The sequence below is a fragment of the Lissotriton vulgaris genome (genome assembly GCF_964263255.1).
Source record: "Lissotriton vulgaris chromosome 8 unlocalized genomic scaffold, aLisVul1.2 SUPER_8_unloc_1, whole genome shotgun sequence".
NCBI classification, from domain to species: domain Eukaryota; kingdom Metazoa; phylum Chordata; class Amphibia; order Caudata; family Salamandridae; genus Lissotriton; species Lissotriton vulgaris.
The window spans coordinates 4,226,724-4,252,353 of NW_028240615.1; the positions used below are offsets into that span (position 1 = coordinate 4,226,724).

Consider the following 25,630-nt stretch of genomic DNA (forward strand, 5'->3'; position numbering starts at 1 on the left):
ACCAGGCACCCAAGGATGGTAACTCTGCCACCCCCCATTTTTGAGCCACATTCCTTTTGGCCACCATGAGGCCCAGAGTCACCCAGGTTTGCCTATAGCGAGACAAGTCATTCGGTTCCCAGATGTTGCGGAGGCATCTTCGCGGCTCAGGCAGCAGGGAGACATTTAGTGTTCAAGTGTTGTGCGCAGGATCTGGCGCCAATATTCCGCTAACTGAGGACAGTCCCAAATTGTGTGAAAAAAGGTTCCCTCATGTCCACAGCCTCGTAGGCCATATGGATGCTCTGCCCTACCTATTCTGTGAAGTGTGGATCTGGTGAGGTAGGCTCTATGTAAAATTTTAAATTGTATCAGTCGGAGCTTGGCTGATATTCCCACCTCCTTAGGAGAGGCGAGCGCCATCTGCCATTCTGTCTCATCCATAGCCTCAATGTCCGTTCACCATTTCTCTTTTAGTGTCGCTGTGGGGTCTGACATATTGTTTATTAGTTTGCGATAGGTGAGGGAAGTGGCTCGCTTAAGCATAAAGTCTGTGAGGAGCCTATCTTCCAATGGGGATGCCTCCGGCAAATTCTCGGTGTGTGGAAGAGCTGTTAGGAGTGCGTGTCTAATTTGTATATAACGGTATGTCTCCATCGGTGCAAGTTCATATCGTTGTCTAAGTTGGTCGAATGGGACAATCGCCCCTTTTTCCCATAAGTCCCCAATTGTGCAGATACCTATGCTATCTCAGCAACCGAATCCCTTGCTGTTTCTGAGGTTTCCCAGCTGTTTCGTATCCCACAGAGGTGTAAGCCTGGTTATAACCCCCTTCCACCCTAGGTGTGCCTGCCTTGTATACCACAGCATAACAGTGTGTTTAGTCGGGCCCGCTAGTGCCAATCCACGCCGCCTGTTATATAGGGCCGCTAACATGTTGTCCGAGCCTAGTTGAGCCCAATCGGCCATGTATGCTGGGTCTGTTCGAGGGGCGTGTATCCACTGATTTATTACTTTGACGTGGGCAGCCCAGTATTAAAGGCGTAAGTTAGGGAGTGCTATGCCGCCATCGTACCAACTACGGTATAGTTTAACCTGTGCAATTCGGGCCGGTTTGTTGCCCCACAGGAGTGTGGACACTTGTGTTGTTATTCGTCTGAAGTACTTTATGGGTACCTGGTACGGTGTATTTTCCAGCGCGTACAGGAATCTGGGCAGGGCCATCATTTTAAATAATGCCGCTTTACCTAATAATGTAAGGGGCAGCGACTCCCAGTGCGTTACATCTCTACGCAGTCGTTCCAGCGGGGGAGCCAAATTCTTGGCGAAGAAGACTACTGGGTCCCTTGCAATGTGTATGCCCAGATATTTTAAAGTTTCTTGGGAAATTGCCAATGGACAGCCAGGAGGGAGTCGCGGTGTCAGGCCCTTTAACGGGAATAACGCTGACTTATCCCAGTTTATGGTGTATCCCGAGATTTGCCCGAATGCGTAGCAAATTCCAAATAATATCGGCAGAGTGTTTTCAGGGTCTGTGATGTAGACTAAGATGTCGTCCGCGTATAGTGATATACGGTCTCCCCATCCCTCCGCCCAAGTAATACCACGTATAAGAGGGGTGCTGCGGATCTGCGCTGCCAAGGGCTCTAAAACCAGTGCAAAAAGGAGTGGCGACAATGGGCATCCCTGTCGTGTCCCTCTCGTTAATGTGATGATGTGTGATAGTCACCCATTCACTGCCACGCGAGCCACTGGGTCTGTGTAAAGGAGCCGGACCCATGCGCAAAATTTAGGGCTAAACCCTAGATGTGGAAGAACCGTAAAAAGGTAAGGCCACTCCACCATATCGAAGGCCATCTTGGCGTCTAAGGAGAGGACCGCTGCTGTCTCTGTCAGACTATGTTCCCTCGCCAGCACACTATGCAAACGCCTGAGATTAAGTGTAGTGTTTCTGTTTGGCATAAAGCCCGACTGGTCCGGGTGAATTATGTTGGGAATGTGGGTTTGTAGTCTATTTGCAATTAACTTAGCCACTATTTTGGACTCAGCATTAATCAATGATGTAGGGCGATACGATAGGCATTTCGCTGGGGGCTTCCGTGGTTTTGGGATAGTCACGATGGTGGCCATCCGTTGGTCCAGAGGCAGCGTGCCTTGCTCCAAGCTGTCGTTGTACATTGCCAGTAGGTGTGGGCTGAGAGTGGGTGCTAGGAGTTTATAAAGCTCCATTGGGATGCCGTTTGGGCCCAGTGCTTTGCCGGATTGAAGGGACTTGATTGGTTCTCCGATTTCCTCTGCAGTGAGGTCTGCTTCTAGCTCCTCTGAGACCTCGGAGTCGAGTCTGGGCATCTCTACCTCCCGCAGAAAAGTCGCGGCTACGACTTCCGTGGCTGATGATGAGGATGCGTACACCCTACTAAAATGAGTAGCTAGTTCCTTCACAATTTCCCTGGAATCTGAGGTGTAACGTCCCTCTGCCGTTTGAATTTGTGCAATAGTACGGTTACCCCGTTCCCTCCTGTCTAGCCACGCCAACAACCTCCCAGCTTTGTCGCCGACATCATAAATTCTATGTCTTGTCGCTGTGAGAGCTGTCACTGTTTCTAGTCTGAGGTGTTCCTTGTGTTGTTGTTGCTTTTGCAAAAGAGCTTGAGCCGAGTCTGGTGTGGGGTCGGTCGAGTGGGCAGTGTCGGCTGCTTGGAGCTCCCGTTCAAGGGTCGCAAGCTCTCTGTGTTTAGCGCGCTTGTGTTCCGTTATGGAAGAAAATGGCCTGACCTCTGAGAACAGTCTTGTAGGCCTCCCACAGTACAGTTGGAGAGCTTACTGAGGTTTCATTTTCGGTGAAGAAGTGTTTTGTAGTGTTGCAGAGTTCCTTACGTATTAGTGGTATTGGTAAGTAGCCTGGATATATCGGGTATAGTCACTTGTGAGTGACGTGGGAGGAGGAAAGCGTCAGAGTCACTGGGGAATGATCTGAAATTCATCTCGGGCAAATAGTGATGATTTCTACACTGGAAAGGATGGATTCCTGGGCCAAGAAATAGTCTAATCTGGATAGACTATTATGGACAGCTGAGTGAAAGGTGTACTGCCTATCTAATGGATGTTTATGCCTCCAGACGTCTGCTAGTCCCATTGCCTCCACAAAGCTCCGTAAGCGGGAGACTCCATTCGTTGTCGCCCATGCTGGGTGTCTGTCCACATTAATATCTATTGTGGCGTTAAAATCCCCACCCACAAGTAAGTCTCCACTTGGCAGCGACAATAAGAAATCGCTAAGGGCCGGAAGTGCCACCATTTGTAAAGCCGGGGGGATATACACTGACACTACGTTTACTAGTCTGCCCTCCCATTGACCGTGTACTGCTGCAAATCTACCCTGGTCGTCATGTTTAGTTTGCTTGATTATAAATGGAGAGTTTTTCTCATTAGATTACCTGTTCCCCTAGACCCCGCAGAGAATTCTGCGTGTACCACCATTTTAAACCCCCATCGATCCATTGATTTACATATCGCTCCCGTGAGGTGAGTCTCTTGTAGGAGGACCAGGGTAGGGGCTTGACGTTTTAGTGCTCGAAGAACTAACCCTCGTTTAATTTTATCCCCTAACCCGTGGACATTCCAAGTGACCACTGTGAGTGGGGCCACTGGGGCCACCTGAATCGTTGTTTGTGTGTTAATACAGAGTGTGCCTATCATTCCGTTGAAGTGGAGTGGGAAATGAGTAGTGTAACCTTGTTGTGCCCTGTGAGGAGGCACTATTCAGCAAACCCCATGCCTTGTAGTCTTGTCTATGTGAAATCATAACGAAAAACTTGGAACTTCGAACTCTCCCACCCCTCAACACCTCCCTCCTCCCTGCCTCCCTGCCTGATGGACTCAGAACTGCCCGCCACCCCAACTCAGCAGAGTGCTCTATTCCAAACCCCAACAGTGTACTTGCGTGTAGGGGTTACGAAGTCCTAAGTGAGTGTGACCCCTCCCTTCCGGTTGGGCCCGTTTCTGCCCCATGTCCAGAGCCGGCATACAACAAACTTCTTTATGCATCCGCAGTTAACTAAGTCTAAGTCTTCGCCTTTTCAGCCTGATTCATTTCAGTCCAGAGTCTCCCTGTTCCGGGCTCTGCGAGTCGTCATCATTTGGAGTGAAGAGTTCGGGGCTACCCATCTCTGCTTCATCTGTGCGGCGACTGCGGTCTCTTCCACCACAACGGGATCCATCTTTCTTTCTCCAACCTTCAAGCCAGTCGTACGCCTCCTCAGGAGTCTCAAAGAACCACGTCTTCCCCTCTGCTGCTACTCTTAGCCTTGCTGGGAACAGCATAGAGTAGGGTATTTCACGTGATCGTAAAACTTTTTTGACCTACAAAAAACTGCGACGCCGTTTTGACACCGCTGCTGTGTAATCAGGAAAGAATGAGATCGAAGAGTTCTGCAGTCAGATTTGCAGGGAGACTCGTGCTGTTTGGAGAATGACATCTCTGTCTCTGAAATTGAAGAGACGCGGAAGCACCGGTGTAGGGGCGCCCCTGGCTTTGCTTTTCCGCCTGGCACCCTATGCGCCCGTTCTATTGAGAAGAATGTGGAAAGCCCCTTGGGCTGTAGTCTAGTTTTTATCAGATCTTCAACGAATAGATCCATAGCCTGGGTGCCTTCACTCTCCGGAATACCTAAAATTCGCACATTATTTCTGCAAGAGCATCCTTCTTGGTCGTCCAGCTTCTCGGCCAGAATTTTGTTTTTCAGTCTCGAGTCGTGAGACCGTTTTTTTTAATGCCGCTGTGTCGCCCACTAGTGATTTCGTGGTAAGCTCCACCTCTGCCACTCTGGTGGTAATTTTCTGGAAGTCAGCATGGAGTACTGATACAGCTGTGGAAATGGAGCCCACAGTAGTCTGCACGGCAGCCAGCGCCGCCATTATGTCCTCTAATGTCACTTTTTTGGGCTCACCCTCTCCCTGTGCTCCGCTCGATGAGGTCCTCCCCTCCTGCAATGGGGGAAAGTCTTTATTATAGGCATATTTATCTAGTTTGGCTTGCGTCGTAAGGTTTCTAGGACCTCTGCCCGACATTGTGGCACACCAGTTCAGTTGCAGGGGCTGCGTCACTATCCACAAATTTTGGCCAGTGGATCCTGAGATCTCTGTAATGTATTGCCCCTTGCTCATCTTCTTGCGCTATAGTCCGGAGTTATTGGTATGGGTACGATCTATGGGGGGAGGGGAAGCGCGGATATGCACCAGTGTTCGATCGTGCCTGATTTGCAGTTTAGATAAGTGCTTTCTTCCCATGGGATTAGTGCTGTTCAATAGGGCAAAGTTTTCGCATCACTGGCTAATACGTGGGGTGCAGTGGGGTAGTTACGATCGGCAGGGGTCCTTCCAATTTTAAAACTGCACTCTTTCCCTACCTTTCCCAAGTTCCCTTCGGTAGACGAATGCCGGTGCCCTCAGTAGTTGTTGTACCAGAGTTCTTGTTGCACAGGGGGACCCCCGGAGTCTCTTTGGCGTCCTTCGTAACTCCGTGTGGGAAGAGCGTGCTTTGTTTTGCCCCCCCCCCCTTGGTCCAGTCTTGATTATTTATTGTGCCTGGTCCCTATTGGCAGTGTGTTTGGCCTTACAGTAATGCCCCCACTGTGACTTGCCGTGAGGTTTCCGGAGTGTTGTGCGCTTACTGGCCCCCAACGCGGAGTGCGCCTCAGTTGCTCCGCCGATCGCAGAGCCAGTCTGGGTTGTTCAGGCACTCGAGGCCCCGGTTGCAGTCTCCGGCCTAGGCCTTCTGTCGGCAGTTGCAGGATTTTCTAATATGTTTTTGCGCTGACACACTGCGAGTCCTAGCCCTGGGGGCGCCTCCGCGCCAGTACGGGTCTCCGATTTTAGTCCTCCGGTGTCTGCTCCGGTCCTGCGGATCGTTGCTCCGCCCGTGTTCCCCGTCCCGCGCTGCGGGCTCTTTTTGCGCGCTCCCACCTCCGTGTTGTGCCGCTTCGTAGGGATGCGGGGAACAAACTCGCCAATCTGCTGACTCCGACCCTCCTTCTGAGTTCCGACGACACCTCTGCCGCACCTCTCCCGAGAAGTCTCTGGGCCAGCAAATCACTCGAGGCCCCGGCTTCTGTCACGGAAGTAGGCCCCCTTTCCCCGGCCTCGAGTTACTCCGGTCCACGGCTGTGGAATTCCGTTCTTCAAGGCCGCTCGATCACGGGCATACACGGGTGCTCCAGCCTCCCGTTATTCATCAGGATAAGTAGTCGGATTTTTCAGGAGGGTCACTTCTACTCCGGAGCTCCCTCAGCAAGCGGCCATTTTCGTCGGCTGCAAGCCACGCCCCCGAGGTACCGATTTTTAAAGAAAACTTATATCACAGTTTAACTGCAAACAGGCATTGCTAACTGTAAAGTTTGTAAACTTTTGAAAAGTTTTTAAGAGTTCAGTTTGACTACTCCTGACCAGGCTTGGGCAACCAAATCTGACAGGGAGAAGGCCTGGGGGGGCCAATAAAGATAACGATTTGGACAGTTACCTGGCCACTACATTGTTTTCTAGTCCAGTTCTAAACTTTACAGCATGACCACCTTTGACTTCAATGGAGTGGTCCTGATGCTGCGGATGCAGGAGAGGGAAGATACTCAAGGATGCTCTGAGTGCTCTGCGGTCGACGTGGGTGCCTTTATAGTTATTCCTCGGTCTATGGGTCAGGTGAGGCAACTTTGGTCACAGAGGTTGGGGTCCCTCAAAGTCCTCATAAAAAAGTAGAGGGCCAGCAGCCGCTGAACTACCTGTCTCTGTACATAGCTGTCCCAGCGATATCCTTTGGTTGAGGCTGGTGTTCCTCTTGGGCAACCAATCTGTACTTAGATGACACTCCTGGGTCCTGCTGACTCGTGTACAACTTATGGCCATCGAGGATCAGTCTTTTGAGGGCACCCAGCGGCACCCAGTAGTGATTCTCAAGAAGTAGCCACAGACTTACAGAGCTGGGCTACTTCAGCTTTGATGGCTCCTGGTCCTGGTTTCAGGGGGTCAGCTTACTGACCCTTGGAGTCACTTCTTTGGTCTGGGGCTTGGGAATCAATTTTCCTCTAGCCAGGAGCCACAGGCACAGCCCTCTCATCACAAGCCCAAGGTGCCGCAATTGAAGTCCAATTGAGGGTGCAGCCTCTATTTGCCTAGACCAGGGGCCAGCAGGGCGGTCCGTCTTCGGTCCCTTCTCTAGGACTGATGTGATCTGAGGTTCAGAGTGCCAGGGGTGCCATATATATCCCTAGCTGGCTTTAGTGCTGGTGGTGACAATGTTTGCTGGTGCCCCCACGAATGACCACCTTCACCATGGATTCCCTTACTATCGCCCTTTAACAGTGTCCTTCAAGTCTCCATAACCACTTTCTCACCAATATGCATTTAATTAGGTTTATAGTGCCACTCATACCAGTGTAGGGTGTCAACACACTTTACATCACAAACACATTGCACAGAGACTATCAATCATATGTGTGTAAATCAGTGTATAGGAATGTTACATAAGACAGAGAGAGTATAGTGCACATACTCAGGATGTAAAATATAACAACATGGTCGGGGATTACTTTTAATAGCATGAATATATATATATATATATATATATATATATATATTTTTTTTTTTTTACTGAAATGAACCTTTTTTCCAACATTAAAATAATAAAAGACTGGGGGAAACCCTAACACTCTAATCTATACCCTGCAGTTTATGTCACAGGATCTGGTACTTTCTGATAATTGGATCTCTGCCCCACTTGAAATTGAGGTCACGTCTACCGCCAGCAGTAAAAGACGCATAGAAGTTTCAAACAACCAGTGCGGCGTTCACTAATGCGCTGTACCCGGTGCAGGCAAGAGTTCCTGCCTTTACTGGGGACTGCTCTTTTTTAATCAGGTACACAGCACCCTCTGTACTCAATTAAATATGCCCAAGCAATACAGATAAGAAATGTGCACCTCTTCAATAGCAGCACCTGGAGTGACAGGGGGAACATGGCGGCCGCTAGTCAGTAACTGTTGCGAGCTCTCCTACGCCGATGGTGGGCATGAGACTTTAGAAGTGGTAGTTTGTGCTTACAGCAAGGATCCAATGGGGTAAACTTGGAGCGATAAAATGCGAGTGCAGAATTTGGTCTTCAACCACCAGGAATCCCCCTTCTGAACAACAAGCACACTTTGATGACATTTAGATAGAATCGCCTACACTTGCTGGGACAAAAGAGGTATGCCCACACTTAAGGGCATTGTTACGAGAAGTGGTGGATGCTATGTACCAAGGGTGGTGGGTCAGGGGATGCCAAAAAAATACAATAAAATACTTAACTTGAGGCATGACTCCACGTTCTACTCCACCGGTTGTCTCTCTTCAAGGCAGGTTCCAACATGAGACCAAGAAACTGCACTAACCAACCCTGGTGCTGCTCTCATAGCATGAGAGAAGTGGCAGGATTTGATACAGCAAGCTCTCTTAGCGCTCCTAAGAGCACTGGAGGCCTGAACTTTATCTAACCAAGCTGTCTAAGACAGCTAGGTTAGAGAACTTTAAAATGATCATGTCTGGCTGGCCGTCCCAAGACGGCCGGCCAAAGAGACATGTGCATTTTGAAGCACACAGCTTCCTGCTGCCACTCGGCAGCCCTGGCCCCTCCCCGTGACTCAGTTCAGGACGGTTTGGTTGCTGAAAATTAAAATGATAGTAAAAAAACGTTATTACCATTTTATTTTTCAGCTCTAACCTGACCACTCAAGCAGAGGAGACACCCCTGATTCTGAGTGCCCTTGAAATCCTCCCTGTATTGAAATGAGGAATTGCTGATTGAATCATTATTTCCGGTATGAGAAGAAACACAATTTCCATGTCTGATTCCCGCAGTAATTCCCCATGTAGCCCCAGAGGTTCAACTGGATATTTAGGCTGCTTTGCGGAGCCTAAATCTTTAAATCAGATCTGTGGTGCTCCAGCAGATCCCATAATTCCGATTGGGCCAATAACTGCAGTTATTGGTCCATTTGCAATTAAAAGAATCCTCCTAATGAGATGGACACCGCAGAAGGTGCATTGCATTAAGTTTGTGAAAAGGAGCTTTATTTTGGGATGGTAGCAGTAATCTTAGATGAGGAAATTAAGGCTTTCCATTTGTTTCCACAGTTAGAACCTGGATCTCTTGATGAAATTCAAATTGCTACAATACTAAGGGAGATCCTGAAGGGACTTGAGTACCTGCATTTAGAAAAGAAAATTCACAGAGATATTAAAGGTAAGATCCTAAAAATGTCTGAGACAATACAATGACAAGAGTAATATGTACATTAGCAAACTTTCTTGTGGACAAACATTTTCCCAAGAAAAAGTAAATTTTTTCTGCATTCTGCCTTTTTTCTTTCTAGCGGCCAACGTGCTTCTGTCTGAGCAAGGAGAAGTTAAACTGGCTGATTTTGGAGTAGCTGGGCAACTAACAGACACACAAATCAAGAGAAACACTTTTGTTGGCACACCATTCTGGATGGCACCTGAAGTCATAAAGCAGTCAGCATATGATTCCAAGGTAAGGCCTTGGAGTGACTTTGCTCAATTGTGTTGCACAAGGTAGGTTGGTGGCTGTGATTAGAGGGAAGAGATAGATTTCCTTCAGCCTGCTTGTGCTTGGTATTGAAGAATACAATACTTTGGTTACATTACAACAAATTACCAAAAACTGGAAGAACTTAAAAAAAAAATTTCAAGCTTTGGTGGTAAGGAATATGTTATAACCATAGACTTGATAGAGCTTATATTGCAACTCTCTCACTTGCTATGATAAGTCGATGGTCTCCTGTTACAATTCATCTAAATACTACTGCTATTTTGTATGCTTCACATCAACCTTTGATTGAAAAGATACCTAAACCACCTTGGAAATCTTTATTAATTCTGTGATTACATAGAATGCTTGATGTTTATTATTACATATGATTCAGTTCTCATTTATTCCTTGAAATTTCTAACTTTTAATTAATTCCTCACTATTCAGCCCTTGTTCTCTTTCTTTGTCTTCTCTTTTCTGTCTGTGTTACTTTCTCTTTTCTAAAGTCCTTATTGATCATACGTGGATTTTTGCATGCATGCCTTTCATTACTGTTTTAATCTTTCATAGGTCTACTTGTATTATTCTAGATATGATGTTCTTTTTTCTATGTTAAAGCATAATTCTGTTGTTCGTAACTGAATGTTCAATACCTTATATTTTATATAACTAGGTTCAATAAAGTCTTTCTAAAGCTTGAATAATAAAATACTATGTTACTTAAACGTTGATATTGTGTGAGATTGTAATATATGCCTGTTGCCAGTGCTTAATTTGTTCATGTGGTGGACCCAGCTCTAATTTTTGGGAAGTGGGACTTATTAGCCTTCATCATGCTTTTGATCCAACCTTCAGTGCTAGCTAGCCAATGGTTCATTCCTCAGGGACTCTCTTAATATGGCTCAGACCCACAAGGCCTCCTTGTGGAAGAAACTAAGACGCTCTGATTATCCTAAATATACCACCCAGACACATACAGAAGATGAAAAGGTGGGGAGACTCCTTGCCTTGCTAACCTCATGTGATACTTCCCCTCCCCTATTACTGAACACAGGCTATCAATAAGGTGCATAGTGCATACCCAACAGGAGATCCTGCTCAAGTTCCAAGACTATACAAGCACCTTTATAACCCATCTCTGCATATAACTGCCTTTCTCAAGGACCTTCCTCCCCTCCCCTCCCCCTCCCGCCCCAACCTCCTCTTAGAACTGGGAAGAGATGGAGGCTCTAATATCTCCACAAATAATCAAGGCCGCAATTTGCGACTTTCTAGGTGGAAAGATGCCGAAGAGGTTGGGTGAACTTTATGGAACATCATCAGAGGAGGGCTTTCTCCTGCAATTACAGAGGGAGGCCCTTTTGGTACTCAAACTGGGGTGACCATCTCTCCTCCAATGACTTATCCTCTTATAGGACCATATCTATCCTCAATTTAGATTATATTATATAGGGGTTAAAGTCCTGGCTTCTTTCATCCTACCACTCCTTCCCTACTTAATTCACCCACATCAAAATAGTTTCCCACCCCACCGGAACATCTCATTAAATTCCTGGCACCTCTAGAGACTCCAGGATGTACCCCCTCTTACCTGACCTAGATCCGTAGCCCTTAGCCTGGATCTCAAAAAAGCATTTAACTGGAAGTTCCTGTTCGTAGTCCTCCGGCGCTTTGGGTATGGTCCCATCATTTTCCAAGTCAATAGCGTATTATACTTGCCCCCAACTGTAGAGGGACTCAACAGGGTATCCTCTGTCCCACCCGCTTTTTGACCTGGCCATGGAGCCTTTGGCAGTTTGTTTCTGAGCTCGGGAGTGGTCTGGGCTATTTCCTTCTATGCACCTGACCTCTTGTCTATCTTAAGTTTTTTCTGTGTTCCAAAACTGAGATGATTTGCGCTCCTTGCGGAGTTGCTGCTGCCTCATGTGTTAACTAGCAGAAGTCCCGGGCCTTCCTGCTAGCTACAAACGATCGCAAAGGCTTGACTGCACCTGGGTGGTGACTCTCTACGTTGGTAGTTTTGCTACTTCGACATTATGATATACCAAAAGGATAAGGGCCTCCTGGATGGTAGCCTGAACAGTGCAGTGTCTAATATTACCTTGCAAATAATATTCTGGGAGACCCTTCCCTTACACTCTATTGGGCGCATCAAGCTTTCAAAAATGGTGATCCTTCCTTATCTGCCTTACTATTTCTCAAACTTACCACTAGCTTTTGGTCTAGATTTTTATGAGACTCAGATACATTATTAGGTTAACTCATCTGGAATAATTACGGGCGGAGGAGTGTTGCCCTTTCCAAATTATGTCTCCTTACTGAGGCAGGAGGGCTAGGGGCTCCTCATCTTGAACTATACCATCTCACAGCCCAGCTCCATTGGCTGAGCAGATGGCTTTCAGGTCTCTCCCTTGAAAGGACAGCCACACAAATACTCCCCTTGCAGGTGGAAGGCTTGAATACTGTCCTACTTGCGAACACCTGTCAATTCCATTCCCACCCTTGTCTCCACCATGTGGCACTACAATGCTATTCACATGCTTTGAACCTCACTTAACCAGTGGTCTTCTATGCCCCAGCTTATCCCCCTCCTTGGTCTTTCAACCCCCAATGGTCCCATTGAACTAGGGAATCTTATTTACTAGTATGAGTCAAACCTTATATAACCGTTGGAGATCTTTTCAAAGAAGCTCACTTACTCTCCTTTCAGTAACTGATGGACAAATTTGACCTCTACACTGGCCAATTTCTACGGTACAATAAAATCTTGAATTCCCTATGTAGGCAGTTGTCCATTACTGACACGTTCCAGAGTTACATTCATTTATTCTGGCCTTGTACATTATGGGCAATGGGTAGAAACATGTCTCATGGTTTTACAAGACCTTAGTCTCTTATATCTGTACCATTGATGCAGGTAAGAAACAGATGAGAGGCGGAGGCGGGCACAGCTTTTCATGACAAGGAATGGACGCAAGCTCTAATATTTCCTCACTCTATATTTTTTAATGTAAAATTAAAGCGAATACAATAGTTTATACTGTACAGAGCCTACTTCTTACCTGTTGCCATCAACAAATGCTATTCAAATGCTTCATGCCCCTGATGCTCTACTCAGGTACCTGACTTCATGCACATGCTTTGGTCCTGTCCCCTCGTAAGACCATACTGGGCCTACATAGCAAATGAATCTACCATCACAGCCAATTCCATCCAACAAGACTGATCGTCAAAAGCACCAGGGATTTACAACTGTCTAAGAAAGACCATGTGGCCACAAGGCTTGGAAACCTAGCACTACCCCTAGCAAAGTGTACCATCACGTCCCACTGAAAGCCAAAATTCCTGCCTTACCTGGCATGATGGGCTCAGGCTCTCCTCAAATTAGCTGACACTGGGAGTACTATGCTGCACAGAGAAGAGACCAGGAGACTCTGCAAACGTCCGTTAGCAGCGAATTGAGAACTACTGCTGGAGAACCTGAAGCCAACTCTACCCCCATAAGACCCTCATAGTACACACCACATAAGATTTACACTTATCCATTAACAGCCCCTAAAGTCCCAGTAACATATCTTGCACTCAACAGCTTCACATGCTCCCTACAGTGGAACTCCACTCCCCCACTTCGATCCATTCACCCTTCGGTCATACTAATGACAGCACTTTCAGCTATACATGGACCTCTGTCCCTACCGCCCCCACTCTAGTTTAGAACTACAATTGTTAATTCATAGTACAACAACATAGACCATTTTAGATCATAGGAGACTTGGACACCCGAAGCCGATCAAGGGACAACATGCTATTTTTTTTTCTTTGTCAGCAACTATAACTTTGTTTCTCTACCCAAGCAAAAATACCCACTACATCATCAATCTTCACCCATAACTACAGATTCACATGTGCACAATGAGTATTTTAATGTTCAAAAATAAACAAAATGCAAATAAAGTGGTTTTAAAAATAAATCTGGCGTTGACCTAAAGAAAAAGAGATAAAGGTAGAGAGTGCAGAAAGCAGCTAAAGATAAGAAAACATTGACGAAGGGAAAAAGGAGAGTTGAAGAGAACTTGCAAGAGTGAGATAAAGAAACTGTAGGGTAGTGAAAATAAGAAGCCTAAGGAGGATGTAAAACTAAGCCTTCTGTATCCATCAACTTCAATTTTGGGCAGGCATCTGAGAAACACTTTGGACCCCTGCACTTATATTTATTATTTTGTTGATTTATTTAGTTACTTTTTAAACAATTAGGTCCATTTCCAACCAAGGGACATTAACTGAAGATATTAGAGGTAACAATTATATTTCTGTAAAGTTTAACTTGCATCCAGAATAGTTTGTGCTGGTTAGACTAACAAAAACACTGAAATAGGTTATGGACACTAGACCAACAAGTGTGCTCTAAGTTGTTGAGCTCTAGGGATTTTATAAGAAGAGTGTTTGGGAAAATTCAGAACCTTGTGTAAACAGAGCCATGTGATGCTCTCTGTTAGCCCTATTACACTTCTCCAAAGGCGAACAACATCTCTCTAAATCCTAGCAATCTAAAGACAAGTGATAAATGTCCCTCTCCCCGACCAGTGAACCTAGAAAATACACAATACCTTTCAGAAGCCTGTGACATGAAACCTTACATTCGATAAGTGACAAACATAGAGCTTTAATCATTGGAACCTCCAGCGGCCTCAATCTCTGATGCCACTCTTAATCTGAATGAATGGGCACCAAACTATCCATGACCCAATTCATTCCTGCATATGAATTGAGTGCAGTGATGAGCTGTCTTCATTCAAAAGGTCTTTCGGATTATTTATGCTCCTTCGCCACTCAGGCTTGTCTTGGATATTGTTTTTTAGGTCTCATCCTGTTGTCTTCTATCAGCAGCTTTCTCACTGTAGCACCAATGTTCTTCCTGCCCACCACCATCTTGCTCCCTCCTTTGGCACTGTAGCAAACAAGCACAAAGGTAAACTCCAAAACTATCTGTTCAAATTTGTTAGAACAGCATTCTCACTCTCTCAAATTGTCATACGTATCCTTTTCGTCTTCTCTAGAACTGGTTGTATGTGAATTGGAGAAAAACCAGTGATGGTGAAACTGGCTCTAACAACCCATCTTGCTCAAAACCGCTTTAATAAATTTTTCTCTTGGGTGGCGTTCACCAGGCTAAGAAAACAACCTGGTGAACACCCTTCTTGGAGAAAAATTATTTTGTCTAGTTTGTCTTTTTCTCGACTTTTCCCCTTTTCCTCATTTTTAGACAAGTCACGCCCTATACTTCCCCTTTTTTTGGCTCTCATTCTTTTATTCTTCTCTTGTTACGCGGTGGGGTATGCCCCAAATCTTCCTTCCTGTTCCTCACCCTTTCCTCCATCCCCTTAATTTTGTTGAGGTAAGACTACCCCCCAGTAGTGAGCCTATCCCTCCTACCTTTTTCCAATTCCCACCTCCTTATCCTAGTTACCTTTCCTTCTCTTCTGTTTTTCGGTGCAATCAACCTCAGCTCCTTCCTTTCTGGGTCCCAGTAGACATAGAAAGAAGACTACTGAGGCGTGTTTTCTCTCATTACCTGATTCACTTTTTTCATTTTTATTTATTGTTTTTTTTTTATTTTTTTTTTTGGTGTAAGAAGTTTATTGCACTTTTCATACCATCAAGATACATGTTTGCGCCTACAACCTCATCAGGCCGGCTATGCAGTTACATCATTCGCAAAGTCCATCAGCCGACATCCAAGGGACCGGCGGCGTTGTAGCGAATATTATTTGAAGTCTTAGATCAGTGCTTATGCATACAGTTAATCATGTCAGTCATCTTACTTTTTAAAAAAATTTTTATACTCTTTAAACTGTTAAGGAACAAATAACTCTGAAAGTAAACATCACTGTGTCACAGCATCCTTCCCCCGGTCGCAAGTTGACATTACATCACTACATTCCACTAACCCTGTTTTAGTTCATGCTATGGGTTATCAACATTTTCTACCGACTCATGTTCTAATAAATAGGTGCGTAAATACATCCAATAGTCTTTGGGCCGTGAACTGACTGGCAACTCTTCCTCGTATGTGACCAGCATATCCCGGCAATATGTTAAATCCTCCAGCCAGTGCTTGACCTTCGGCCCCAATTTACTATTCCAATGCATGGACACCCTTCTCTTGGCCATCAGCAACGCCACCACGCAGAATTTGCGACGTTGTGCTCTCAGCTGCGGAATAATGCCCAACAAGCATACCCTGACCTCACACTGCAGTGACATCCCAAGCATTTCATTGAGGGCCTGCATCACCTCCTCCCAAAAACCTGCCACCCGGCGACAACTCCACGCCAAATGCATGAAGTCTGCATTCTCCTGTTTACATCGTACACAGCTGGAGTCATCTCTTAGCCCATACCTATATAACCTCATTGGGGTATAATACATTTGATGCAGGTACTTGTAGTGAATAACCCTCAGGTTCCCATTGGGTGTCAGCAAACCTGTAAGCAGGCAGGCCGTTAACCACTCGTCATCCGTGAGTTGTACGTTTAGTGCAGTGTTCCATTTGTCTCTCGCCCTCTCCGTGTTCCCTCCTATATCTCGCTGTATGCTGGTGTATAGTTTCGATACCAAGTGGGAAGCAGTAGGTGTGGTGAGTACTAACTGTAAGGGCGCCAGGGTCTTAGGCTCATTTGGGTAATTCGGGAAATGCTCTTTCATTGCCCTCTGCAACCTGTAATAGGTGAAACTAAATAATAGTGTCGGGTTAGTTATATATGCCAATTCATCTAGCGTCTGAAAGACCCCATCTTTGTATAAGTCGCCTAATCTATCTATCCCAGCACATTTTAGCAAATCCATCCCAACCCGCTCCTGCGTGACTGAGAGTGCCGAATGGTGCGCTAGCGGAAGGGCAGGTGCATAAAGTGGCAAGCAATCTGCAGCCTTCCCTATCAGTCTCCACGCTTCCGTGGTGGTGTTGACTGGGTTGATATCATGGTCGTGCAACCTAGGCCGTTTGTGTGATACTATACTCATCAGCGGAATCGGGTCCGCATCCCCTGCTTCCACCGCCACATGTGTTAGGAAGGGTATTTCGTGGTACCAGTAATGCGCGAATTGCGCCTGAGCGCATAAGTAATATAGATAGAAATCTGAGACTTTGAAACCTCCCTGTGCGAATGGCAGTGTCGTAGTGTGTAAATCTAGCCTGGCCTGTTTTCCCGCCCATAGCAGGTTAAGCACCAATTTTTTAATGTTGCGGAAGACCTCCGCAGGTGGTTTTATTGGGATATTATTGAATAAATAGAGGAACTTAGGCAGTAGCACCATTTTAATTATTGCTACTCTGTCCGCCAAGGATAGTGGCAATTTATTCCATCTGGCAACCTTATCTTCCAAGGACGTTATAGTTCTGCCATAATTAGTGCGTATGACCAGCTCCGGGTCTCTGTGGAACCATACCCCCAAATATTTGGTTGGTTCGTCTGACCATTCTAGAGGGTAGTCTAGAGTTGTGGGGTGCGTACTCTCTGTCAGTGCTAATACTAGGGATTTGGACCAATTTATCTGCAAACCCGAGTGCTGCCCGAACTTGATATATTCTCTTAACAAGGGGTTGAGGTGTTCCGGATTTTTTACATACAACACCATATCATCAGCATAAAGCGAGATGTGTATGGGCCGTGTTGGGAGCTGTATTGCCGAATAGTGGTGATGTTGCCGAATTTTGCATGCTAGAGGTTCCAATATTAAAGCAAATAGCATCGGTGAAAGTGGGCACCCTTGTCTGGTGCCTCGACAGATCGGAATTGGATCTGAGACATATTTGCTAATTCTGATTCGTGCTGTTAAGTTCGTGTATAACATTGTTATCCAGTCCAGAAAGATATTTGGAAATCCCATGCGCAGCAGAACAGCGTGCAGAAATGGCCAGTCTATGGTATCGAACGCTTTGGCCGCGTCTAACAATACCGCCACTGCTTTAATTTCTGGTGCCAAATAGTGGGCTAGCGCAAATAGTGTTCGCGTGTTATGCATGGTGGACCTATCCGGTATGAATCCGGACTGGTCCGGTCGTATCAACATGGGCATCAGTGGCTTAAGCCTATCTGCCAGTAAGCTTGTTATGATTTTTGTGTCGACATTTATGAGTGAGAGGGGGCGATAGGAATCGCATTATCCTCCTCTTTTCCAGGTTTCAATAATGCAATAAGCATTGCCTCCCTCATTGACGCTGGTAGTGTCTGTGCCTCATGTGCTGCTCCATACAATCTTACTAAATATGGGGCTAGCAAGTCCGCGAACATTTTATAAAATTCCGTCACAAACCCGTCTGGCCCTGGCGTTTTGCCATTCGGTAGCCTTTTAATTGTATCCGTGACTTCTTCAATTGTAATAGGGCGAGCTAGATATTCCCGGTGTCCGTCAGCTAGCCATGCAATCTCTACATCTGCCATATAAGACAGTAAGTTCTCTTGTGGTATCGTGGGGCGTGCCTCATATAGTGTACCATATGTGGCCATGAATTCCCTAGTTATTCCCTTCATGTCCCTGATGACATTTCCCTCCTGGGTTTGTATAGCCGTGATATTTTGGGGTGGACGGCCTGAGCAAATTTTGTCAGCTAGTGCTTTACCTGGTCTGCCTCCCTCCCCATACATTCTCGCAGTTTTGCTTTTGGACATATATTTTAGCTCATCAGCTGCAAACTGGCGGTGTTCAACTAGCAGTGTCTGTATGTCCCCTAATAATTTAGTGTCGCCTGTTTGTGTATATCTCTGTTCCAAAGCGTGCATCTCTTTCTCACGTGTTTGTAGTTGTCGTCGGATGTCTTTCAGTATGCCTGTGGAAGTACTTATGCACACCCTGCGTATCTTGGCTTTAAACGCTTCCCACAACAGACAAGGATCCTCGGTCGTGGGACCATTTAGGTCGAAGTAATCTACCATTGCTTTATGTAATGTGTCTACATACAAAGGGTCTAGCAATGCCGCAGCATTAAATCTCCAAGTGAAAGGTGGTGGCTCATAGTGTGGTATAGTCATCTCAACCAGCACAGGGCTGTGGTCAGACAGTGTTCTTGGGAGATATTTTATATGAGTGGCCCATGTCATCACTTCATGCGTTCCTAGCCAATAGTCTAGTCTGGACCAGCTGTTGTATGCCGCGTTTATATGTGTCGCCACTGTCATCCCCGGATGTTGAACTCTCCACATATCAACCATGCCTAAGTCTTCTATAGCGTCCTGTATCATTGCTCTCGCTCTGACATGTGGTTCTAGTGTGCTTGGGGTCCTATCCAGTCCGTCCCTTAGTGCCACATTAAAATCCCCACCCCATAGCACATGTTCTACCTGGAGTTCTGCAATGGTATTCCATACTTTCCTAAAGAAACCCGGGTCATCTATATTGGGGGCCATACGTGTTTACTAACGCCATCCGCCTTTGTCTCACTGTACCTACCACAATTACATAACTGCCTTCGTGATCAGTGTGTGTGCTAGCGATTGTAAAATGTGTCCCTTTCCGTACTAAGATGCTAACCCCTCTGGAATATGACGAGTAGTTCGAGTTGGTAACTGACTCCGCCCATCTAGCGCCCAGATTAGACATACTTGTAGCTGCTATGTGCGTTTCTTGTAGAAAGGCTATGTCAATATGTAATCGATCAAAGTACGTAAATATCTGTCGGATTTTCTTGGGGTTACCCAGGCCCCTTACATTCCATGTGATGAATTTTAATGCGTGTGATCTTGTCACGTCGGTATGAGCAGTTGATGCCATGTCGTGTTATCGGCCGCCTTGGTGCGTGCCACGGTAGCAGTTGGTCGCACCACTTGGTGCGAAAGGAGAAGTGTGAAATGTAGTACAACAGTCGTTTCGATGTGTTCCAGCAATAAGGAGGTCGCCATGCTTCTCAGACACAGTGATTGAACTCTAATAACACCCATTCCCCCGCCATCCCCCCACCCACTTCAGCGCCCAAACTGTGCCAAAGCCTTCCCTTCAAAACTCTTAAACCAGTAATAGAACTTGGAGTGGGGCGCACCCTCTTGGGGGTGTCACCAGGTACACACATCTCCATCCACATGGTGGATGTGGACAGAAGCTTGCGGTCTAACCAATAAAGCGCACTATTTCCCTTGTTCCCCCTCACCCATCCCCAGCAGGCCATTAATCTCATAGCTCAACATAGCCTCTCACCAGTGTGTTTGCCATGCAGTAAAAGTCTGTTGCGTTAACTGACATGTGCAAATTCATCTTTGCCGGTACTTCCAGCGGGACCACACAGCCCAGTTCAAATGTTCAGCCATGTTCCTTAAGGCTAAGCCCATCAAACCCTCTAGTCATTAAGTTCAGAATACATCACTCAGTTTGGCGCCTCTCAGCCTAATGCAATCCATAACTCCTCTCCCTCTGAATTGACTCCCAATGCATTTCCAGTGTACTCACTGCGGGAGGTACCACCTCTAGTGTAGTCAGCCGGCATGTTCATGCATATGGTGCAAGTGAGGTCCCTTCGTCGTGAAGCAGTTTAACACAAGTGCTGCCCATTGTCCCCTTGTGAGCGCCATGTCTTTCCGCTCTCGCGCCATGCCTCAGCGCCCTTTAGTTAAACTTATCTCCATCCGGTTACGCATTGAGGTGCGGATTCCTTTCTCCCGAAGATTCAGTCGATATCACTGGTCTGCTCGTCTCGGTCCTGTGTTTTCCTCCGCTTGCCCATTTTCTTGATGTACTCCTGCGCCGCCTGCACCGTTGGGAGCACAACCGGCTTATCCGCATTCATGATCTTGAGCTTTGCCGGGTACAGCATTGCGTATTCTAGTCCCAGATCTCGCAATTTTTTCTTCACCGGGGCGAATTCCTTGCGCGCCATCTGTACTGCCATTGTGTGGTCTGGGTAAAATTCCAGGGTATTTCCTTGGTGCGTGATTTTGCCAATTTCTCTGGCCAGCCTGAGGACCGTGTCACGATCTCTGTAGTTTAGCAAGCGGGCAATGATCATACGCGGGGCTGCTCCCAGTTTAGGCGCCGGCGCCAATGATCGGTGGGCCCGTTCGACCAGGAAGACAGATGATAGTTTTTCGGTGCCAAAGATCTCCTTCAGTAACGTCTCGATGTAGGTCTCCATTTTGCCAGTGTTGGTGGACTCCGGCAGGCCAGAAATGCGAACATTATTGGGTCTAGACCTCGCTTCCTGGTCCTCCACCTTGGCCCAAAGACTCTCCAACGTTTTGTCGAATCCGCTGCAGGCGTTCAATGTGGTCCTAGAGTCGTCCTCCACTTTAGAGATCCTCTGCTCCGCTTCTACTATGCGCTCGTCATGTTTTTCAGTCTTCGCCGCCATATTGTCCACACGCGGCATCACATTATCTAGTTTGCTGTTCATCTCCTGGAGACTCTGTTGGATAGCCCTCAGGACCGCCTCCATGCCCGTACCCTCAGGCGTTTCTTGTTCTCCTTCTGTATCTGGGGTAGGCACGTTGTTCTTAACCTGCTTCCTGGTCTCGAATGGCAATTTCGACTGTTGCTTATCCGGCTTACCCATATCCCCAGCGTACTTTGGGGGGCTGTGTCTCAGTGGGCTCGCTGTCGTCTGGGCTCCCGTAGTGGATTGGGTGCGGCGGGCTGTTGGTCTGGACCCCGACAGGGCGGCAGACCTATGCATCAGCTGCCGACTGTTTGTGTGTGTCCATCCACGTTGACTCCGCAGTTATATAAGAAAGGCAGCTTCAGCTCAGGCAGTTATTTTCGCCGTTACTGCATGGCATGAGCGCCGCTCGTTAAATGGGATCGCAGTGTATTTCTAAGTTCACCAGACTGACCTCAGTGCCAGTGTGTCCCTATTGCCTCCTTGTCGTGGGTTCGTCTCACCCTGTGTAGTGCTGCAGGAGTGCAGTATCGCAATGGGTATATCTTTGTTAGCTGTCTGACTGGCGCACCGCTGGTTTGCTACTCACTGTGTTGCCCATGCGACCAGAGCTCCTGTGCTCCCGACGTTGTCACTTGCCAGTGTACGCTGCAGGGTGTCGCCGCATCCGCTCCTCCGACGCCGCCTGGAGCACACCTCACATCCCCAGTGACAGCTCCCGCCGAACGGCAGTCAGGTGCTGTTGCTCTCGGTCCGGGTCCCGCTGTCGGAGCAATGCGCCTTCACCAGCAGGCTCCTCTTCGCTGACATTGAGCTCCGGCAGTCAGTTCCCCCTAGCGTTGCACGGGTCCAGGATCGCCTCAGACGCTTCTCTCACTGCAGCGGTTATGCGTTCCAGCGCCTCCACCATCTTGTGCCCGCTGGAACGCATACCGTATCTCCGCGATCTCCTTGCGCTCACAAGCTCGCAGTCAGCTTTATTTTAGTTTAAAAGCAGTGGAGTGCCTCGGCAGGTCTCACAGCGGGTTTGGGCAGCGGAGTGCTGGGCTGCTGGTCATCAGATCCTGAGGCGGCCACGAAAGCCAGACTCGGCCATCTTGCGGCACCGCTCTTCCCTGCAGCAATTTCGCCGTTATCTTCATTAAACGCCACTAGTTCGGCATTCCGTCACGCAGCGCCCATGGGTTGGGTATTCCTACGGCATGTGGACCATTTTCGTCGTCTTTGCGATGTCTGAAGGGGGTCAAAGGCCGCGATTTAGCTCCCGTCTGGCGGAGCTGACACACTCAGCCAGCCATTCCGCAGTGCGCCCTCTAGCGCCCCCTATTTATTGATTTTTACAATACCATATTTTATAGAAAGTGTTAAACGTTTTTTTTTTTTTTTACGGGACCTCGGATTCCAACCAAGGTTTAGTAAAAAAAGAAAAAAAATCCTCAAAGGTCATTTTCTTGGAAAGGGGATTTTGTCACTTTGGTACTTTTTCAAAATTGAAGATACAGCAGCTGGGTTTGTGTGAACGGTGTTTTCAACTTTGGGAATTTGCTCAAAATGAGGTGGTATTTAAGAGCACTGTTCACTGCAAAGCCGAGTCAAAGCATAATTATCCGAATTGAAAGGGAGCCTGCTGACCACAGATTTAAAACATATCTGCCCCATCACTGCCTTCTCCCTTAGCCGTCTCTGACTGTTTAGCTGCATAAGGCACAGTGCAAGCCTCGTTCTCTGAATTTCCTTCTGGAAAGGATAGGTTTTCAGTTATTCAGAACTCTTCAGATTCAGTTGCCAATATTGCTCAGTGAGTTTAATGTGGAGGTTATATATTTGAATTCTGGCCAGGCCTCTAAGCCTTTCATTTTTCCTAGGTCAGGATATTACGTGCCTATAAATTGGGCAGTAGTAAAACCTGTAATTTTAAGCCCTTAAAAATGGCATCACAACAGGAGTACGAATTATTTAAAAATCTGTTGCTATTTTTATGGGGACCTACCTATCCCAAAGAAACCCAGAAATAAAGGGTTGATTTAGGAGTACAATCCCCTAGTCGAACTCAGGTCTCCTCAGGATTGCTGGGAAACCCCCTTGTGGCCTTGTGACCTTGAAAGATGTCTGAAAACCCTACCAAGAAACCCTAATGTAAGAAGTCTACATTCTCCGTACTTTCGTGTTTCTTCAATGCAACGTCCAAACGGACCAGCATATTTGACAATGTGCCCTTGTTTAAGCTATGAACGCGTTGCAGAAATAGTGAAGCAAGCATTTCACTTTAAATATTGTATGCAAATCCTGAACGGATGCCAGTGGTTAAACCTTTGATCTCAAACGGAAAATGAAACCATTATAAACAAAGCCTAAAATAGTGTGCCCTTGCCTTTAAAGGCTAAAATCACCTTTTAATAATCCTGCAGTACTACTTATGTTGTAGTAATGGATAATTCAAGAAGAACTGAGGTCACCTTCTTAACTAAGAAGGACTGTCGCATATTGACACAAACGGTAAACGAAGTTAAAATTAAAATTAAGGTTTCAATTAAAAATAAAATAAAAAAATTTAATAAATTTTTAAGAAAATAATTTGAACGAAATGTTCTAATTATCTCATTATGCTTGCTGCAGTGTGCATTGTGGTTACTATCTACACAATATTTCATAGAGTTGCACTTGTTATGCCTGCAACTCCCTGTGATGTCTACCTCCTTGGTGCCTGGTGAAAACATTGTAGATGCTTATGTTGGGAATGCGGGACTTTGAGGAGTGCGTGCAAGAGACCAACAGAAGACCCCAACAGTCACCAGAAGACCTGGCCAACCACAGGTTTATCAGAGTGGAGCAGTGGAAAATCTATTGCACAGACATAGAGATGTAGGGCTGCCACACGGGGGGCGTGGCCAACAGCCGAACATGGTGGACGTGAGCTAGGATCGCTCTAGCCACAATTCCCCTAAAATCCTGAAAAACATCCTGACATAGAGGTGTCTGGCCCCTACCCCTTCCCTGCACCCTGTCGACTTACGGTCCGCATTGTCGTTGACCGGTCGGCGGCGCTGGGGACCTTGGAGCGCAACGCCGAGCTGTGACGCCGCATACGGGAAGTGAGGCCTACAACCGAAGGAGAGACCGCGGCCCACAGTACATTGGGAGGCGGACCGGAAGTGGCTCGCGCCCGGCTGAGCGGGGGTCCTTGTGGGCGGCGGAGCAACCCGACGTGACCCGGAGTCACCGGAGTGCGGCGGCTGCCTGCAGACCGGCGTTACTGGCCCCTGCTGCGAATGAGGTGCTTGTGAGAGGGAGAACAGACCTTCGGAGTTTGCCCGGGCCTGCAGGAGCTCCGGGACATTCGGTATCTGAGCCCGGGAGCCCGGCGGGGTCTGGGGCGGCTGGGGCCTCGGACGGAACCCACCACACAGTGCAGTGGTGTGAAGAGGGGCCCATCCTGAGGGAGGACGGCCTGATTATGGCAGGAACCAAGCTTGCTGGTGAGTCTCGGCGGGGCTGAAGAAGAGACTGCAGGTGAGGCCCGGTGCTTGGCAGTGAACCACTAGCCCCCCCTCTGTATCGGAGGGAGACGAATAGCTGTGACTGTAGATGGGCATATGATCGCATGCTGGGGAGATAAGCACAAGAGCACAGCAGGAGTGTAGGCCACGGGGCACTAAATGGAATAACAAGACTACCCTGACACACAAGCATTGGAGCAGCAACACCACGAAGAGGGAGGACAGCCTGGACAGCGACGCTCCTATGAGGATGCTGGGTACTTCCGTGGAGACGCTGAGACCCGGGGGAGGGTGCGCCATGCTTTGCAGTCGGAGGGAGCTGGGAGCCGGGTCACTACTGGGACATCTCCACCATTGCACGGCCCCCGCCGAGGACTGGCGCAGCCCAGGCGTTCTGGTGCAGGGGGCTTACCAACCCGAGATCTGTGACACTTTCCCACCGCCTAGGATAACCGCCACAGGCCCACCCACCGACTCAGATTACCGGGATCACAACAACACTGCGATCCTTCCTGGTGAAGGGGACAACACGGTGTGCCAGGAATGGCCCGATACGGTCAAGATCGCGGTCCTCGCTCCTGCAGCATCTGGACTCCCTGCCCGGGCAGTGTAACGAGGCACAAGATCAATCACAGGGTACCCGGTTGTGTGGCGCCTGCACGTATCTGAAACGATCCGGTGGCGAGTGACCGGAGGTGACAGGGGCGGATAGACGTGACGACTTCACATCGCCCGCAGGGAACGCTGCGGTGGTACGCGATGGGCAGGAACAGGAACCCTGTGGTGGCGCGCCGGCCTCTGGATCGGACGATCCTCTGGCCTCCTCACACGAAGACGTGGTCCCACCGACAGGAACTACCACACAGGAGGCCATGCTGGACCTCATATTAACTGAGATCAGGGCATCCAGAGAGGCTCTTGAAACCCGGATGGACTCAATGTCGACAGGGCTGTCACTGCTCAAGGACGACCACAAGAAATTAGCGGAAAAAGTATCAGAACAGAAACTTGCGCTTGCCGATTTGATACCTCAACAAACAGAACACTCCACGAGACTGGAAAACCTGGAGAAGCAAATGCAAAATCTGAGAGACAGGGTCGATGATGCGGAAGGGCGCTCAAGAAGAAACAATGTACGCATCTTAGGCATACCGGAACACAGCGAAGGGACTAATCCGACCCGTTTTGTGGAGGAATGGTTGAAGACTGTTGCAG

The 25,630-nt window shown here is 47.6% G+C and overlaps 1 protein-coding gene across 1 annotated transcript in view; it reads left to right on the forward strand.

The window, feature by feature from the left end:
- The window catches only part of STK24 (serine/threonine kinase 24), a 745,744-nt gene that overhangs the window by 579,783 nt on the left and 140,331 nt on the right, over positions 1-25,630 (forward strand). The window contains exons 4-5 of the mRNA XM_086947876.1: positions 9,142-9,250; positions 9,381-9,538. Coding sequence (XP_086804002.1) covers positions 9,142-9,250; positions 9,381-9,538 — 267 coding nt within the window. The remainder of the gene's footprint in view (positions 1-9,141; positions 9,251-9,380; positions 9,539-25,630) is intronic.